Source organism: Anser brachyrhynchus (genome assembly GCF_964034855.1).
Source record: "Anser brachyrhynchus genome assembly, chromosome: 7".
Lineage (NCBI taxonomy): Eukaryota > Metazoa > Chordata > Aves > Anseriformes > Anatidae > Anser > Anser brachyrhynchus.
The window spans coordinates 24614040-24633984 of record NC_137701.1 but is presented as its reverse complement, the minus strand read 5'-3'; the positions used below and the strand labels follow the sequence as shown (position 1 = coordinate 24633984).

Genomic DNA, 19945 nt, shown 5'->3' with positions numbered 1-19945 from the left:
AAATATATAATGATATTCTACAAAAAGGCATTATTGTTCAAAGAAGAAAAAAAAAAAAACATCCTGAACTCCTCAGAGAGGATTTCAGCGTGGGTTTCATTTGATCATGACTATAAAGCTGTCTGAATTTTATTTCTGTCTAATTAAAGTGCAAATATTCAGGGGAAGATAGAGATCCTTTGCATCATGCCATGTCAGTCACTTCATAATATGACTGCTGAAAGCAGTTGCTGAAAAATAAAGGAAATTACTGTTCAAACCAAACATTACCTCTGCAGGCCAGTCCCAATTCCCATGGCACAGCACGCAGATGCCTCACCACGGACTGCGGAAGCCAAGCCCTAACAATACCAGGTCCTGCAGTCTCTGTATCAGGAGCAACTGGCTGAAGGACACACAAAACCGAACGCTATTTCATCTCTGATGTAGGAACAGGATACTTTCTTTTGACACCAACCAATTAAAAGCTCATCAGGTGAGGTATCCGTTCCTACATGGCAGACTGCAGCATCACAGGAGCCAGCAGAGCCAGTTCAATGCACCCGTGCTGGCACCCAGCTGCTCCTCCGCCAGCCTGCCCTGCTGAGGTGCACCCATAGAGCCCGGCCCTGGAGCAGGGGCTACCTGGGATATTTCGGTGCTGTTCTGCATCCCACATACATCAAAAAAAAAAGCCTGCCTGCATGGGCAGCGCAGCACTGGTGTAATCAGTTATTGCATCTGAGCAACACACCTACACCATCTTCCGTGATATGCTTGCTCTGAAGAGCAAAACTGGATGGAAAAAGTACAGTTAAAGGAATTCTGCTGCAGGTTGCACATACTGAGCAAAACCCAAACCATGCCACAGTCCTTGAAGAAGGAACAAAGAAAATGATGCTTTTACCGCACAGCATGGAGCTGAACATTAAAACCACATGCTGCTGAGCGGCTAAAGGATTCACCCTTCTAGAACCAAATGCTATTCTGTAAACTGGGCATTATTTATTCAGTGATGTTTGCAGTAATACCATTTAAAAAATTAACGCACACATAAGCCTCCAAAGGAACTCATCCATAGAGAACTTCTTTCCACCGAAAAAAAAGTAAGAACAATAGATAGGCTTCTCTTCCAATATAATCAGTACTAACACTGATCCCATAGGGAACAGTTTCAGGGACAGATGTATCACACAATTACATGACATGAAATGATATTCCACTTAATTATGAACACAACATTTCACTGCACCTGACAGACAAATCATGGAAGAAAAATGCAAGAAAAGAGGAAAGAAAGGAACTAAGAAAAATACTTTAAAGAAAAAAATTGGAGAACTTAGGTTTGAAATGTTCAATTCAGCTTCCCCTGACCTGAACCATCTATCTGAAGGGGTCATACTCATGCTACAGACATCTCCTTAGACTGTGAACTGAGCAGCAGAGACCTGTCCAGACCACTCTCCCAAAGGAGTTAAATGCAAAAGATGGTTGAACTATTTCCTAAAGCCCAGCCATGTCTGATTTCTAATGAGATATGCTGAGTAAAATTAGCAGATTTCTTGCTCTGAACTGACTGCAGCGATGACAGCTCCCTGCTACAGTAGATGCTTGAGCTCCAGTTCACAACTTCTCAGCACTGAGCATATTTGAATGAGATGGGAAATGGCAGCACAGGAGAGGTCACAGTTACATGAGAAGCAAACAATGTGGAAATGTTAACATGCTAATGGCTGTCGCACAACTTAATAAAAAAGATAGCATTTTATTAAGAACAGGGAACTGAAACATTTGGGTGCTCCTGTCCCAAAACAGGGAAACATTACAGTATGCAACTATTAAAAAAAATAAGTTCCCATGCTGTGAAAACATAACACACCTGACTAAAATGTTTCAAACGGCCATTAGCTTGCCATTTGTTTTACTTATGCCTGGGTTCATTATGCTGAATATTTAGGAAAGAGTTCTTAAAATAGTCTCTCAGCAAGGTATATGATTTCCCAGTGCACACAAAGCAAAGGCAACCACTACAAGGTTCTGATTTTACGTTCTGACTGTCCTGGCACAGAACAATGGTCTGTCGTGCTAATTATATCACTAACTTTGTTACCTTAAAACAGCTGCTTTCCTAATTGTAATCCCATTAAATATCCACATTATAACCACCCAGGAATAATTTAAGGGGGAAGGCCTAAGTGAAACTGTCCAGAGCAAAAAACAGATTTCAAAAATAGTATATAGACAAAAGACAGCTCAATAGAAGCAACATAGCACAAGCAAACAGGCTGGAAGGGAGCAGCCCAAAGGGTGGGCTGGCTCGATGATTTACACTGAACTGAACAGGCAAGACCTGGGCTCAGCCTCAGAGATTGAAATCTCACCCTGGGACTGGGGATTGTCAGACAGAGGAAGGCTCTGCTGCATTATTCTGATTTAATCACATAAATGGCACAAAAGGAGGTCTCTGAAGAAACGCAGCACTATAGAGATGCCATGCTGCAGGCCAGTAAGTAAATCATAAGCAAGAAAGTGGAAAGCTCAGGGCTTTGGAACCATGAGGCTTGGGCAGAAAGGTCATATGCAGTGAAGCACAGCACTTAGTGGAAGCCTGGAAAGCACCCAGAAAACGAGTCAAAGCACGTTAGACTCCTGTCCGAATGTCCCAAGACCCTATCTCTTAAGTCCCTATTCATATAAAGTCTCAATGATTTCAGTGAAATAAATGGAATGAATTTTATCTTACATTTTTTGAGATGCAGATATGAAATGAGTTACAAGAAATGACCGTCTCACAGCCAGTGAATAGGAATGTACAAGCAAAGCCTAAACAATGTGTTCATAACCAAAAAACTAAGACAAAAACAGCTGAAGGAGGCGCATCAAGCAAGTACTGAGAGCTGCCCCAGGGCAAGGGAGTACCATCAGGCATGGCAGAGGCCACCACTGCTCCAGCAACCCTGTAAAACCAGCACAGCGTGACAGGGGCTCACTCAGTACAACAGACCTCACGGGTTGGGAAAGGACACTGCGCCGCAAAGTCAGCTGGAGGGAGGGAAGCAGAACGAGTGGCTGCTGAAACCGCTCCACATCCCATGGCCACTGCTGAGGTCAGGCAGCTTCCTGCAGGCTTCCCCTGCAGGCTGTTTACTCCGATTTCTCTTTTCCTCTGCTTTTGTCCTTCTATTTAGCTGATTTCTCCTGCCTAGCATCCCACAGAAAAGATGTATCTGAGGGCCATTGCACCTCTTGCTTTGCCTGCCCTCACATACCTAATGGCGAGCTCCTGTCACAGACAGGAGTGACTCAGGCCGCGTCCCCTCACAACCAGGCCTGTTGTGACACTCCGTGACATTCCTGCAGCAAACACAACACCTATCTTATTTTGCCCCTGGCGTGACTGCTGTGAAGAAATTTGTTTTCCCAATGCCTAACAGGAGTAGCAGGCTTGAGTTTGAACGCGCTATTCAGAGACGTGGCGGCTTCATTTCCCGCACAAAAGCCGGTAATGCTGCCTGGAAATGGCTCTGCTCCCAGGTAAGCCTTCACAACAACATTATAACGTGGTCTTTTAATCTTGGAAAAAAGGAGAAAGCTTCACCTGACAAAGCGCTAAAAAAGAACCGCACAGATGAAGGTGGAGAGTAGATTTGCAGAGCCATATACTGGCAAAATCGCGCTCTCACCACAAGGGCACGTTTCCACCGAAATGGTGAACAGTTGTTAGGTGTGCTGGTAAGTACTGCACAGCTGTGCTGCAACAGGAAAGCGAGCCCAACGCTTCTATGATTTGATAAGAAGTTTCTCTAGTGATTCACCAAAAATAATTACTCAAAATATAAACATGGCCAAAATTAGCACTGCTAGCCGTAGTGAGCAGTAACTAAAGTGAACGTATTGACTAAAGGAAATCAAAGGACTGTATGGCCAGACCCATGTACACAAGAACTCTGCAGATTTTTCTACCTCGCATTCTGAGTTGATTATATTGGAAATAGGATTTCTCTGCAATAACCATCACTGAAAATAACTTTTCAGTACAGCGTATGATACAAATCCATGACGATCAGAGGGAAAATCTGTGCAGATGGGATCTTTCTGGCATTTGTGGTGACAATGACGTTTTTCAATCATTATTTCCTCAGCCCACAGGTGTTTTTCCATTTTGTTTGACAACAACCAAAGACAGAAAGCAAAGCCAGTGTTCCTTTTCTGTACATCCACTGACAATGGCTGATTGCTAGCCAGCCAGCCCCCCTCTGCTGCGCACACAGCAGCCTTCCTAGCCATTCTGTAATTAGTTCAGCACCAAGGTGGACGCTCCCGTAGGACAGCAAGATCAGGCCTATGGGGAAAAGGAGCTAAAATTACTCCCAGTAACATCTAAGGCATTTTTAAAAAGCTCAAGAAAACACTTTAGAGATCTGGAGTAAACAGCAGTTTCTTCATTGACCTCTATGTCCAAGATTACATTCTTCATTTATTTTGTGTTACATTAGCTTACAGATCAACTGTGAACAACTAGTTTTGCTTTCTTACTGTTATCTGATAGTTCAATATTCTACACTTTTTCTGAAAATATTGCAAAGAAATGTTCAAATCTAAACCAAAAATGTTCTTTTAAGCTAAAACAAACAAAAAAATAAATTAATGAAGTCCACAAATACATTTATTAATTTTTAAACCCTCAACCTTTTCTTTTTTTCCCTATGAATAACTTCGCGGTATTAATTCAATCATAATAATAATTTGAAAAAGCATGTACCTAATTTGTCAATAATATAATCTATTTCAAACACCACAGAATATATTTGCATCTCTTTTCAGTGATATGCATGTAAAAGACTATTTACTTCAAGAAGTTTTTAAGACATTTTAAGTATCTCAAGCAGAAATGTTGTTCAGTGAGGTATCGGGCTGTTACCAGGTTTGCTTTCAACAATATCTTGTCCTCTATGTCCTAGAAGTTTAGGCAGATTTTTAGGAAGGAAAAAAAATGCATATGAAACTTTCCATAATCTAAAAAAATGAATTACTGAGCTTCTGTGAACAATGAGAGAGTGCAGTCATTTCTATCTTACTGAAACATCAACAGAGTTGCTAAGGGGCTATGTTGGCAGTGAAGTCTAAGGCTCTTAATAGATTACCCAGATTTTTGAAAGATGTCCCAAGCCTAAAAATTCTGGATATCTCACTTGGTTCCTCAGCAGAAATGGAGAATTTTGAGACAGGACTTCCTTTCCACCCAAGCAAGACGTTAAAGAGAAAAATACTTCACAGAAAGAAAAGCAACGACCTTCCAGGTGCTTAAATTCACTTCAGAATTCATTTAATAACTGCATGGCTGCTGTTCTTGCCAGCTGCTAACTTGCAAAGTTCATGCCAATCCAACTAGAATTACATATTGAACAGAAAAAAAATATTAAAAATAAATGAGCATCTTTGGCTATCCAAGAGGAAAAGGACTAATTACAGAAAAGTACCGAACATGTCTCTTCTAGGATGCTCATGCATATTGATGACATCTAAGACTGCACACCACAATGTCTTCAGAAAGAGGATCAGGAGCTATAGTAACCACTGCCCAAATAGTAGTTACCGGGTGGCTCCAGTGCAAAATAACCTCACAACTCCACCCTGATGTCAGTGTGTGGGCCAAGGTTTCTTCATCATCTCAAGAGATAAAAATGGTGAAGAAAAATCTACTTCTGTAAAATAAGGATTTGTAACAGGATCTAAAATTCAAGTATCAAGAGGTCATCGTCACATGGGAAGCTGTAAAAACAATCAATTTATCAATGAACCCTTTCAAAGACTGATAATACGTTCCCTTTTCCATAAAATATATTGACTTCATTTACTGTTGGCAAAATGACCAAATAGAAATATATTTTTTTTATTTCGAGATAACGTAGCAAGTTGCTTTTATTGTAATAGTAAGATGACTGATACGACTATTATCCTGAAAGTCCAAGTTTTGTTTGGAAAAGAAACAAGATTTAATTTTTCTCTATAAATTATGCATCAGATTTTTTTTTTCAGCATTCAAAAACAAATGTAAGCTGGTATACAAGACATTTTTTTTTGACAGTTTCCCTGGCTATTTTGCTAACTTGCATTGGGATCTTCGACGCGTTTTTACATACCCCTAGTCCCATATCTGCTAAACAGAAGATAACACTATTCGAGAATCTCGGACAGTGGTGTTATATGTAAAACCTAATGATTCTCCATTTGTTCAGAAGAGATCGGGATGTTTTCTTAAAGGTGGTATTGCACAAACACTAACTTCAAAATGATCCACAATGTGCACTATGCATTTCAGAATTACTAAGTACTTTAAAAAGTCAGTAAAACATTTAAGAAAGATGATTTTAAACACTATATACACAATGTAATTGCACAGTCTCTAGACATCTGACACATATTTGAAAGTAACTAAAAGGCACGTATTGCTGTAAAAATGAGAAAACAAACCCAAGAACTCGCACAAGCAGAAATCTCATGTTAACAACATTGCCTGAAAACCTTCTGCTAAGCCAAGTCTACCTGGAACTCCCGGAAGCACTGAGTATCCTCGTGCAGATCCACTTCTTTAAATCATAATATAATTGTACAGTAATGTACAGCCAACATAAATTAGTCTGAAACTAGGATAAGATTTCAAATGCACATTATAATTTACAGCAATACAAAACAATTGCTCGAGGAGTTTATATCAGCAGATTATGTTAGCACTAAACAGAGGAGAACCTCTATTGCAGGTTCTTAATAGCAAGTTTCACATTCAGGTGTTAATTTTCATTTACCTGTCATATCAACAGCATCAGGCAGCAGTACAGGTGACCATAGCTTTTGCGTAAGCAGTACATTGGTCTGTCCACCACTATATCTAAATTTTCTTTGTTTCTTCAAAGTGCCAAACATATTCTGTTCCTACTGATTTCCATGCAAGCTGAAACTTGCCATCATACTACAGAATTACGATTTTATTTACAAATTTGTTTTTCTTCCCTCATAGCCCAAACATTCATTTTGCATACCTACTACTAGCTTTTAAGGTATGATTTTTTAATCTGTATTTAAGTATAGTACTTACGGTTGGCATAATTTTACCAGGTCCTGATCAGTGGTGTTTGGAGGCAGTGCTCTGATGTAAAGGTTTGTTTTACTTAATTGATCCCATCCTGAGTTGCTGCTGCTACTACTGTTGTTATTACTGCTGGTGGTGCTGGGACTAGGAGGAGCCATTGGGTGGGCTGGTACAATGGACTGCTGCAAAGGAAAAAGCGTGTTAGAGTGAACTACAGACAGCAATCACAGCATGCACATTATCTCAGTCTACAGCAGCCTGTTGACCATTTGGAGCACTGTGTTAAATCCGTACATAGTTACTCATGTATTTTAAATACTCCCACTTTCACATCGTGTTTGGGACAGGACTCAGGGTGCATCCAAATGCCCAACTACCACCTGAAGCACGCTCAGTGCATGACACAGATTCAAGTTACATATAACCTCTGCTGAGTACTACTCGTAGAATTTTATCACTCTTCATTGTGGCATCTGATACAAAGATGAAGTAAAAGATATTGTTCTAACAGGTGCGAACTAAGTTTATTTCATTATGACTATTCCGCATCATAAAGGAATATTGCAGCAGACATGAAGATAACATTTCCTTAATCTATCCAGAAATATAAAAATAATTAGTAACTTCTTTTGTTTCTCTGCTGGCTTTTACTACTTCACACAATGCGTTAAAAAAAAATATAGGGAGCACAGACAGCTTAAGGACTAGACTTTCAATTGTATGCCTCAGTAGAATTACTGCCACTTATCTCAGTATTTGTGAATTATTTCAAGAATCTCAAGAAAAAGATGCTATATAATTCCAAATAATCCAAGTTTCTAAAGGAGGTAAGTACACAAACACTTTATATAGTCCTCAGGATATCTGATGCAGTTGTTCTTAAAATCATACCATAATGGAACTTTAAAATGACCCTGAGAAAACCTGCAGGAGAGCAGTCTTAACCATTTATTTTAACAAAAGTATAGCATGGCATGGTACAGAAAGTACTAAAAACAGGTCTATGGTATGGTATGAGAAAAATAGTTGATTATAATAGCTAGAGTTTGCCAGTCTCATGGACAATAAGGTTTTTCACTGACAAAAAAAATCATTGCATACGTTCGCTTTCCTGCAAAAGTTTGATCCCCCCACAGCTCAAGAAGCTCATAGCAAAGAACCACCTTACAAGCTGCAGAGGAAATGCACTGAAGGAGGAAGGAAAAAAAAAAGGAAAGAAAAAAAGATTGGAATATAAATTGAAACATGAGGGTAGACTCACTTGTTCCCGCCCCTGTGCCACCCTCTTCTTTGGACTAGTACAAACACTTGTGTAGCCACAGCTGGAACCAAAAAATTATCTTCCCTGATCTGGTTCACCACATGTGGTTTTATGCTACGCAAAAGCTTTGGCTGTCACAAGGCAGGGAACAGGAACGTGTAGGCAGAGAGGAGGGGATTACAGTTTGCGTCTGCTCGAAACGTTCATGAAACTACAGCCTTCATGCACAAGAAAAGTGAAACCATTTTGGAGAAAACCTTGGGAAATTAGAATGAAATCAGGAGTGGAAAAAAAGTACACAGGCACACATTCTATCAGATACTTCATGATAATTACGTGTTCCTTTTCCGTGTTTCCCTGGGAAGGTTTTGAAATCTTCCAATTCAGTATATTGCGAAGTTTATTATGCAGCAATACCAGACTGGAACAGGCTCACTAGAGAATCAACACTGACATGAAGAAACAAAGTTGTTGCCTAATTTAATTGTACTGAAAATTACCAAAAAGAATGAAATATCTTCAAGATAATTTAAAATCTCAGAACTGAATATCAGTATTTCATTGTCATAGGGCTTTGGGGTTGTTTGGTTGGTTGTGTGGTTTTTTTAAGTAAAGATTTTTAGGAACATTAAAAAAATATGTATTTATACTCCAAGTTGAAAAGCTGATCCAGAGTTTCTTCCAGGCATGATTTAAAATGGGAAAAAGATTAAACCCTCCCTCCAAATTTGTAATGGAAACATTGACGGATTTTAACTATAGCAGCACAAGTTGGGCTGTCAGACTGCTCTGCTTCCAGTAATGCCAGGCAATTATTTTTAGGGTTACAAGCAATGCGGAATGAGAGAGCGACTAGTTTCAAAACATTTTCATAACAAACTGAGCAAATGCGATCTGACACAGTGCTACTCTTCCCTTCAAGAAGTCTTCAGCAGAGTTCTCACAAGACACGAAGTGACCCAATGTGCAAGGTTTCAAAAAGAACAACTGCCTCGTATGTACCTGTATACAGCTTTGATAAAAGTGAACGTGTACATATCAGTCATAACCTTAACTAGTAATTACTACTAGAGAAAAAGGAGCCTCTACTCTGTTTTGCGGCATCTTTAGTTTGGCTTTGCTATAACATATTACAATTGTTTGCCCTTAAAGTCTTTGGTTTTCTATGGTATGAAGAAGCAGTTTTGTGAAGTCCTGCCTTGCTCAGCAAAAGCAAGCGAGGAAAGTGAAGGAGTGAACGAGCACAGAGAGCAGGAATACCAAATCTCTCTTCCCGTAAAACATAAACAGTACATTCTGAGAAATTTAAACTTTTAGTTAAACACGAAGATGCTCTAGTGCTAGTGGTTACATCCAAATATGATGGGAATGCAAATGTGATTACAGTTGTCTTCCTAAGTTTACAGACAGAAGGTTTTTGACTGCTTCCACAGAAATTCATACCTTTACCGGCCTGAAAAAGCTTTGCAAAACACAGATGTTTGGCACGCTGCGGCCTGAAAAACCCAGCAACCCAGCAACACATGGACAGCTACCAAAGGGCCAGTGACATCTTAAAACCACACACCTTAAACATTTTTTACTATTATTTTTTACATTAAAACCTCATTTTAAAATTGGAACCACTCTTTCTGCTCGGCTCCTGATCAGCTACTGGTAAACCTGAAAGATGGAGGTCCCTCTTTGGTTCAGGGCAGCTTTTCTTTCCTTGTCCAGCCGCAGCTGCTGCACGAGGCTCAGCCCTGGCGGAGCCCGGCTGCTGGAGCCGCGCTGGCAGAGCCTCCCACGCCCGCAGCGTGAGCCAAGAGAGGAGTTTTTCTGCTGGCCTGGTTGCATCACCTCCCCAAACGACATAAGCTAAGCTGATAAAAGTTCTCCTCCGCCGGCACAGCTGCATCCACGCCTGGGGTTTTGCCAATGTATCGATGTCAGTGAGGATGCATGACTATTTTCCACACCCCTGGCTAATACAGCGCTTGCTGGCAAGATGTTTTGCTGCGGAGACCTGGCCAAAGTTTGGGGTTGTTTGTTTGGAAACAGCTTTCATGAACATTAACTGAAAGCTTTTCCAAACTGATTTCAGGCTTTGTAAAAAGTTTGTTGTACAAACCGTAGTCTCTGTTGCAAATTTGTATCAAAAGCTGTTCTTAAGATTTTATCATATGGACTTCACAACAGTTTGCAATAATGTAATAGGAGCGAAACCACATTCATTAATTGTTCTTTTTAATCACTACATCGTAAATTAAAACACTGAACACGAACAGAGGAGGAACAAGCTTAAGGAGCAGACCATTTTCTTGTGACAACATTCCTGCTCACAAGGATCAACTGCCATGCTGGTTTACCATTTCTTCCTCGGAGTTCATTCCCGAAGGCAATTGTTGATCATTCTTTCTCCATAGCACTTTCCTTCCTACCATCTTCAACAAACATTTGAGCAAAAAAAGGCCTGAGGATCCCACCACATGTCGCGTGAGCTCCCCACCCAATACTGGAGCCAGCTGCACGGAGCTGCCACCACCCGACCCTCAGCTCCAGGACCCCCCTCTGGCCCACCACAGCCCCATCGCAGTGGCAGAAAACCACAGGTACAGGTTAGGAAAGGGAAACACTCAATGGCAGAAGAGCCCCTGAGGAGCGCCTCACACCAAGGAGAGCCGCCTGCCTGTGTCTGTGCCTGCATATAGAGGCAAAATGGGAACGATCACAAGTAAGTATGGAAAAACAGCTGGAGAATATACTCTTTATATGAACCATTCTTGTCTGTCTTATAAACTGTGTTGTGCTTAAGGACTGGAAACGAGTCAGAGCAGGATTTTGTCTGCCAAGGAGAAGAATCTTTTCATTGTCAACAGGAAAAACTCACACAAAAAACCACCCAACCCAAACAAAAAGGAACAACCCTGAGAAATTCCTTTGACCTAGGAGTTGAGCGATACTGATCCTTGTGACTTTCAAACTACAAAAGTCCAAGGAAACTCCAGCAAGCTGAAGACACAGACCCAGATAACCATTGTCCCAAACCAGACCACGATTATTATGGTAGCAATCCATTCACTTCTCTAACTTAGTGTTATAAAAGCATCTCTGTGAAGTTGTACAACACGCTAGCATTTAATTACGAGCTCCTCTGCACAGCTAAAATTCCTGATGGGAAAAATACCATGACTTCTACCAATAGAGTAAGTTCTCACACATCTACTCTAACTCAAGCCATATATTACAGCACACATTAATCATCCAATTTAGCCTGAACTGCTGCTTGGATCATCCCGTAGTTTCAAAACCGACGATGTAAGCTAGGGCTCAGGAAAATAGAAGATGCCACATCTGGTGAAGCAAAACAGTGTCACACTTCAGCAGCTTAGGAAACGGGTTGTCTGGAATAAAATCATGTCCTGAACTGAAGGAAGAAATCCAAACGTTCAACAGAAATCACTGTTCTGTGATGAAGACAGTTGCTTTATCAACTCCCCTTAGACCAGGCATCATTAAACTGACCGTTTAGTGTATGCTGCAAACTGACAGCTGTACGGGGATGCCATTTTGAGTGTCCTGCACTATTTTGTTTCATGTTTTCCATCATCATGTCTGAAATGTTATGGCAAGCAAAACTGAATTTCTGGAGGCCTCTCCAAGTCCAATTCTCAATGGACGTGAGTCAACCAGTAGGAAAAGGAAGATCTGCTGCTGCACTCCCATCTCCTCCCTTAGGGTAGGTTCTCTGACTGTTGTTCTTCGCTCTGTCAGCACTTGTCACAAAGATGCAGCAAGTCAGCTGCTTTCTAAGCATTTTCAAGATTGTACTAATATAAAATGTAGAGAGACTCTCGGGAGCCTTGTCCTCCAGACTCTCATTGAGAACTTTCTCGGGAGAAAAAGCCCTGGGGCCTCCCCCCTCCTCCTTTAAACCACTGACCTTACGTTCACTATGAATGGGGGAAGAACATGGTCTCGGTGACGCTGTGGGAATCAACCGGGCGATTCCAGCAAGGGCTGGTTTACTGCACAAAGCTGAGACCATTGATATCGTGTCTCATGATCATACAGAGCTGTTTGCACAGCCAGGATCCAAGCCTATTCCATCTTCCTTTATGCAGTGGAGATGGCTGCTGGTGCTCCAGCTACACGGAGAAGAAACAAGTAGGTGTTGGAAGAGGCAGGACCCCGTGGGTGGAGGCTGGCAGCAAGCAGAGACTCTCCCTGTTATGACACATCATAGACAACCCAGGAACACCTGGAGACCCAGCCCTGGGTTTCTTAAAAAAAACACCAAAAACTTCCCTATTTTGGCATGGAAGAATTATGACAAAAGTACTACAGCTGGCACTACGCTAAAGATGAACTGCAACAAAAAGGCTGAGATTCAAGTACTCAAAAGTCACACAGAACTGGAACCCCGCTCCCTCACATGTAACTCCTTAGCACATAAGTTTTAAGAAGAGCTTTAGCAGATAAAGAGAGGGTTATGCCCTGTTCCTCGCCTGCCTTTATGTTAAAGCCAAGTCCTCTGAAAATTATTTTTCTAAAATACAGACAACAGTGTTTTCCACACTGAAAGAAAACATAAGGAAACAAAAAATACATATATGGATAACATGTCTATGAAAGTAAAATCAGTTAATTTCACTTTGACTTTTTAAATTAATACTGTCTTTCTTCTCTAGTCCATTACGTTCTAAGTCATTTAAATTATCTTGCCATTAAGAACCAGAAAAGCTTTTGGTAAAAACCAGGAAAGCAGCCAATACGCTTTTTTTCTGAGAAATTTAAGAGGCCTTTCCTTAAAATACAGAAATGCGAGAGTGAATAGATGCTTTTCCTAGCCTCCCTGTAAAAAGATGTTTATAGAGCATGGTTCTATTAGCACTGAAATGAGACAGTTTAGCATAAACCCTTAGTCACAGTTCAGAGGCTCCTAACAATTTCAATCCTAGAATGTCCTGCTTATAACCCAAGTCCTCTCCCCTCTGACAGCTCTTTTGCTCAGGATGGTTAAGAGGACAAAACATCTTTCACAGTAACTTTCTGGACTACATTTGTTCTCAGCAGAAAGCAATGATTACTAACTAACAACAGAAGGTACCATTCCAGCCTGTTACAAAATGTTGTGTTCCTGAACTTTTAGAGGAGCTGAAACTAATAGTATTTAAATTACACATACTAAGGTTCAGTAGAACAGCAATCTCCTACCAGTAAGGAAATAAATACAGCTCCAGATCTATGCATTTCCATTTTAGGAAGACACTTGAAAAAGGGGAGCATAATCACAGCAACATTGAAACATACGACAAAACCCATGCTGATGCTACCGAATTGTTTTTTTTCTCCAAGAATGATTTTTTATTATTTTTTAATAGAAAAGGAGCTCTAATTTGGGGATGGCAGGAGCAGTTGCAACAACAGAGCAAGTAAGGGATGCAGAAGCTCCTCCTGGTTCAGGTAGCTCTTCTCATTGATAACAGAAAAGCTTCCAAAGCTCCAAGGAGCTCATCTCATCTATCAAGTTCATCCCACTGGGGATTTTCAAGCGTTCCACTGACTGACTCCCCTCATCCAGAGACAAACAGAATGTGATGGGTACAAGAAACCAGCCGCACCACAGCACAAAACCTACCACAAAGGAGAAAGAAGGGAGTGCTGAACTAGCTAAGCCCCTGTTCTTTTGCAGAAGCTATTAGTACTTCTCCCTTCTGCTTGCTCATCATGAATCACAGCATCCTTGTCCCTCTGTTTTATACTGGATTCCCTGGACAATATTGGTACCATGCCCTTGCCATGACAACGTTGTAGATACATCTAAAGCAAAATATTTTGAGTTTTAGCTTCTGAAACCTGAACAGGCCGCAGCAAACCAACAGTCAACCTAGGTTAAAACAACAGAGAAAGAAAGTCAAGATGCTGAAGTACCTAAGAAAGAGAGCTTGGTACTGAGATCTACTGGACAGAAAAACATGTGCCTGTTTTTGCGGTTAGCCCTTCATTGAGCAATAGACACAAAAGAATTCACTGCCAGCTTCCTTCTTGACTCTAGTAAAAACACAGACTTGCTTCCTCCAGTGCAACCAGCCAAGGCTTTTGCTCAAGATCCAGACAGAAGGGAGTACTGAATCCCGAGCCTATGTTGAAGTTTTTGTTCCAGGCTGAGGATTCAAGCTGCAATTAGAAGGAAACACATCCCTTTGTAGAAAGGCTTAACTCACACACCAATGGGTTTACTCAAGGCCCTGAACTGCAGCAAGTCCAGCACATGGCACTGAATGCAACTAACAAAAATCATTTCTCCCTTGCGTTACACATCTATTGGTAGACATTGCAAGCATGGTATAAAACCCTACAACATACTTCACACCAAAAAACAGCCAGTCAAGGTATTTCCGTGGTAGGAGAAACTCCTCAGTTGAAACAGCACTTCACTTATGGACTCCCGTGCCATGCAGGAGGTACGACTGGACCGGGGATGGTCGAGAGCCTGCAAGTCACATCCAGCTCACAAGCACCTCAAGGGCAGCTCAGACGACAGAACTTCCAGGCTAAGTCAACAAGACTCAGTAAGTTTATGGCTCAGGTTATGCCAAAAGAGAGGCGCTGCACCGGGTCACATGGTAGCAGGAAAATCCTACACAGCAGAAAGGGCCGGATTTCCAGTGGAACCCATAAAATGCCACCAAGGCAAGCATGTGGAGGCGTTCTCACCACACTGAAGGCAGCATCTAAGAGGTTTAAGGGAAAAAGTGCAGAAAAGTAGCATCTGCCTCTGACAAACGACTATTTCAGCGCTCACAGTGTTAAGAGGTTTAGAAATCCCTAAACTAGATGGTCACAGCAGTTGCTTCTCACTGGATATATGATTCTGCTTAAACATTCATGTAACAGGAAACTCCTACTCACTACCACAATTTAAAAGCTCTTCAGGTGTCAGCCCAAAACAGATTAATATCAAATAAAAAGAACAAGTTTTCAGGCAATTGTTCTACTTCATGAAAGCAGTCAAATTCCCAGGACATAAAAAAAATAAAAAAATGAGTCAAACTGCAGCTGGCACATATAGAACTCCCATAAATAGTTTCGTTTCTCTGCCAGCCATCAAATGTCTTGCAATTTTTTTTGTTGTTGTTTTTTAAAGGGGAAGAGGAGGACCCAGGGAATTTCACAGCAGTCAGCCAAACTTCAATTCCCGGAAATATTCTGGAACAAATTATTAAACAATCAGTTTACAAGAATCTGGATGATAACAGAATGACAAAAAAGCACACAGAAAAGATCTGTCAAAAACAGATCACATCATCAAAACAATCTAATTTTCTTCACTGCCAGGATAACCAGCTTACTGGATAAGGTAGAAGCAGTAAATATGTATAGATCTTGATTGAGACCTCTGACACCGTCAGGTGATATTTTTCAACAGAAAAAAAAAAAAAAGTCTTGATCAGCAGTTTCCTTTCTAATGGACTCCATAGCAGAAAGCGAGATATGGAATGGAGTGGAGACCACAAGCAAATACACTCATGATCTTAGCTTGCACTGTCACGGGAAGGGAAGAAGCAGAGCAAAAAGCACACTGAGCAGCATCACTGATACCATCACTTCCTCTTCCTCCCAACCCTTAAATTCATGGCGCATCCTAACCTTGCTGTTTTTAATCTCTTCTTAATAAGTAAAATTACTCTATACAGGACTGAACATCAGAAGGCATAGTGATCCCTCAAAATAGATAATACCTCTGACTATGGTAATACAATGCCCCTGTCATTTTTTCAAGAAAGAAAAACTAAAAACAACCTGACATCTACTATGATCAAAAATCCAAAGGAAGGTGGCAATTAATTATTCTTATTCATCAAATCTGGAAACAAGCGCACTGAAATCTGAAAATAAAAAATATGCATTATCCTTTTACTGTACTTAGAGTGTATGTAATGGGGAGAAGTAGCATACCAGAAGCGGCACCAACAGGTGGGACTTAAATGTATGGAAACTGGAGGATGTGGATATACCCTGGGTATTTTCTTGCTCCCTTGCAGGAAAATAAGACAGCAATGTATAGCAGGTAACCATTTCTCTAAGTGAATCCTGCAAAACTAAGCCGTGGATGTGAGATGGCATCACACAAGGCAGTTGCTACTGCTCAGAGGACAGACCCCTGCATTAGAAGACGGCAGATCACCGCACAGCTGTGATACTGGTCACCCTTTGTGTCATTAGCTATTCTGAACTTTTGCCTCCACTGCTAACAAATGGGGCCATGGACAATATTCAATGTAATCCAAAGCTTAGAGTTTTCAAGTATTTATGTTTATGATATGTTAAGATGTATATTTTTATGGGCATAGGTAATTAAGTTCTTTGTTTCATAAATGGTAGTAGTAAATATGCAACATTCTTGAAGCCATCCTCATTTTCAACAACTAAGGATGCCATCCACCATCTCATTTTGGTGATTAGTCCAGCTACATTCATATAACTCATGAAGTTGCTGATGGGATTCCTAGGATCACGTTAAAAAAGGAGTACAATATGGACATGGAGATACTCACCCAGGCTTATTCAGAGAACTGCTTGAATACTGGTATTACTGGCAGTACAGTAGAAAGTATGTCTGCTCAACCTCTATTTCTTTAGGAGACTATAGAAAAAAAATGTTTTCTTTTGAAAATTAAAAATTCTGCAGAAAAAAATCTGCTCTTTCCTGAAATATTTTTTACTGCTCTTCCATATTATATTAAATTAATACAAGGTTTGTAATAAGCTTTTAAATATTGTTTCTTACTTATAAAGCATCACAAGCTTCATGAGGTACACAGATAAACTGCAGTTTTTTATTTCAGACTTTTTTATTGTTTATAGTGTCTGTTTATTATTGTTTGTTTCTATTTTCCAAATTCTCATTTTTCCCCCCCAAACTGCAATCTCAGCATTCTGCTCATCTGGCTAGCCTATCCCCCCTCCCTCCATCGACGGCAATCACAGGACAGAAACGGCATTGAAGATGCATGTCAAAAGAAGCATCTGCTTTTTTGGCAAACTCCACACTGTTGGTGGCATTGGAATTATTGCTATACTGTTTGTCACAGGGTTAGACCACAGATGGCTCTTTTGGCTGACATGGGATCCGCTGTGTCATTTTCTGTTTATTGAAGTTAAAAAATAAATTGAAGAACTTGTGCCTGACCATGTATGAGGGAGTCAATTCTTATTCAAATCCCTTTGTTTACGACTGCTGGTTCCATATGGGCAGTATACCATACCAGCACTGTGGCATCATTGTTACTGTGCTCCCCTCCATGCTGTTTTAAAGAACAAAACATACCTTCTTTTTGGCAAGGCCACCGTTCTGTTACGCCAGTATTCAATAAGTAGCACTGTGCAGTACAGCCCCCAGCCCATTCCTGCTTCTCCTGCTGTGTTCTTTGAAGACATAGATGGGACCGTAAAGGCAGCTGGCTCTGGCCCTTTTTTCTACATTCCTAAATCTTAATCTTTCTCTGGCAGACAACGCCCATCTCACTGCAGCCAGCAGCTCCAGCAGAAGGAAAGGTGGCACGTCAGAAAAAGCCCTCTAGAAAAGAAGCCAGTTTTGTAACACTTCGTCATCAAGATGGAATCCAGACAACCCCAGCAATACGTTCTCCTGAGATACACAGCTTATGCTTTAATGTATAGATCAGTTGAGACATTTTATCCTTCATATTCAGTTTGCTAATGTTTTTCCTTTTTAAATTGCCTAATGCATTGTGTCTTCAGACCTAACTACTTTAGAGGTCATCAACAAAGAACGTGCTAGTATAGAAGCACCACGCAAGCGCATCATGAAGGTTAGCATAACACCAATGCCAAGAAGATCCAATTCTGTTGCTCAGCAGCTTATGTCCCTGTGCTACGTTACAGTTAAGCCTGCGTAAGTCTACACCCTGTCCATGGCAACGAATGACTCCTCATCAGAAGAACACGACTCTGAGCATCACTGCACTCCCTGGCTACTTCACTGCAAGTATTTGTGCAGTCCTTTATAACATTTGCCATAGAACTCATCTGTGCTGTGCTGGAAGTTCTTTTCATCTTTATGTTACTCACTTTTGAAATTTCAGAAAGTGCCCTTGTGGTACTTACATTCTGCAATACGATAAAAACGCAGCAGATACAACTCATTATAACCAATAGACTGGAAGAGGACATACACAATATTACTGGTAATGTAGTAAAGCAAGTCTCAGGCATAACTCCTAGGAAAACACAGACAGAAATGGTATAATTATTTTATGTTAATATTATATGTAATTAAGAAAAGTCCTGGTGATATTAATGTATATTTAGTCAACATTAAAAAGAAAAAAAAAACACAGAATACAGCAGAGAAAAAAGAACTATGAAAGATTCTCTACATTTCAAAGTTGACTGCTAGTTTTCCCTAGTATTTTTATACGGATTTAGAAGTGTACTTTTATACGGATTTAGAAGTACTCAGTAAAACAATTGTTTCCTTTTTTGCTACCATGACTACCTCCACCCCACCCCCCAAAAAATAGACTTTTGACTGGACTTTTATTTCAGGGGGAAATTTTGATTTCCTTTCTTTTCCTGAAAAACTGAATGTAGCTTTTGGCTGCTGTGGTGCACTCTGAGGATGCAAGCAGCCACTGACACAAACATCGGAGATCAAGTATTCCACTTTAACACTGACTTCAGACCCTTTTGTATTACCCCTAGCCACAGCATGTTATCTATTCCCCAAATGTTTGAAAGCTGCCCATCCATCTAACAAAACAGGTACAGAGATCAATAGTATCTTTCTTCTAGCAGGCTCCCAGACAGATAAAGCTATAAGCTAGTCTACGTCTGCAATACCATCAGGGATGACCAGGGGCACGTATGGTAACCTTCTGTACTTTATCCTTCTACTCATCTCCTTTTCAAATCGTGACAAAGTTCATATACTGGTATCCTTTCATAAGTAACCAACAGTTTTAAAAACCTGAATTCAGAACTCAAATTTTGAATGTAATGTTTCTAATGAGTGTCTTGTAGCTGTGATGGCAGCTATAAAATATAACCGGAGTAAAAATCTAAAAAGAAATCTAACTTCAGGCATGCACAGGACTGTGTGTACTTGAAATCTCCTTCTTGTGGTTTTTTCCCCCCAAAACTGACTTTGTATAACATTTGAGTTCCAAAGCAACCTGACTTTGATTTGAAAACCAAAGTAACCATATTTTAATGACATTCCAACTAATTCAAGAAGCACCAACAGTGCACAGTAAATGCAACACAGGATTTGGTACTCCACTGCCTTCTCTGCTCTGAAGCCATGTATAAGGGAAGCATAACATTTTTACAATTACTTCAGCACAGGTTGAGGTGACTATCAGCAGATAGCTGATAGCCACTTTCAGTAGAAACAGTAAGGAATGCTAAGAATTTGTGCTAAGTTTGCCATGGTAAGTGTTTTGACATTCAGGAAGACCACAGTTGAGACCATGCTACTGCAACTGGTCTACATACAATGTCTGACACTCAGCGTGCAATTCTTTGTCAGGGTGAACACACCTCCAAAGTGTGATTCTCCCTTACAGGAAGAAAACCCTAGCTGAATGGAAGCAGCCAAGTATTGCTAA

General features: G+C 40.6%; 1 protein-coding gene across 13 annotated transcripts in view; it reads right to left on the bottom strand.

Moving 5' to 3' along the window:
* Positions 1 to 19945, bottom strand: part of RBMS1 (RNA binding motif single stranded interacting protein 1) — a 150150-nt gene that overhangs the window by 59571 nt on the left and 70634 nt on the right. For all 13 annotated transcript variants that reach the window (XM_080601298.1, XM_080601299.1, XM_080601306.1 and 10 more), the window contains one exon: positions 7076 to 7251. In XM_080601298.1, coding sequence (XP_080457424.1) covers positions 7076 to 7251 — 176 coding nt within the window. The remainder of the gene's footprint in view (positions 1 to 7075; positions 7252 to 19945) is intronic.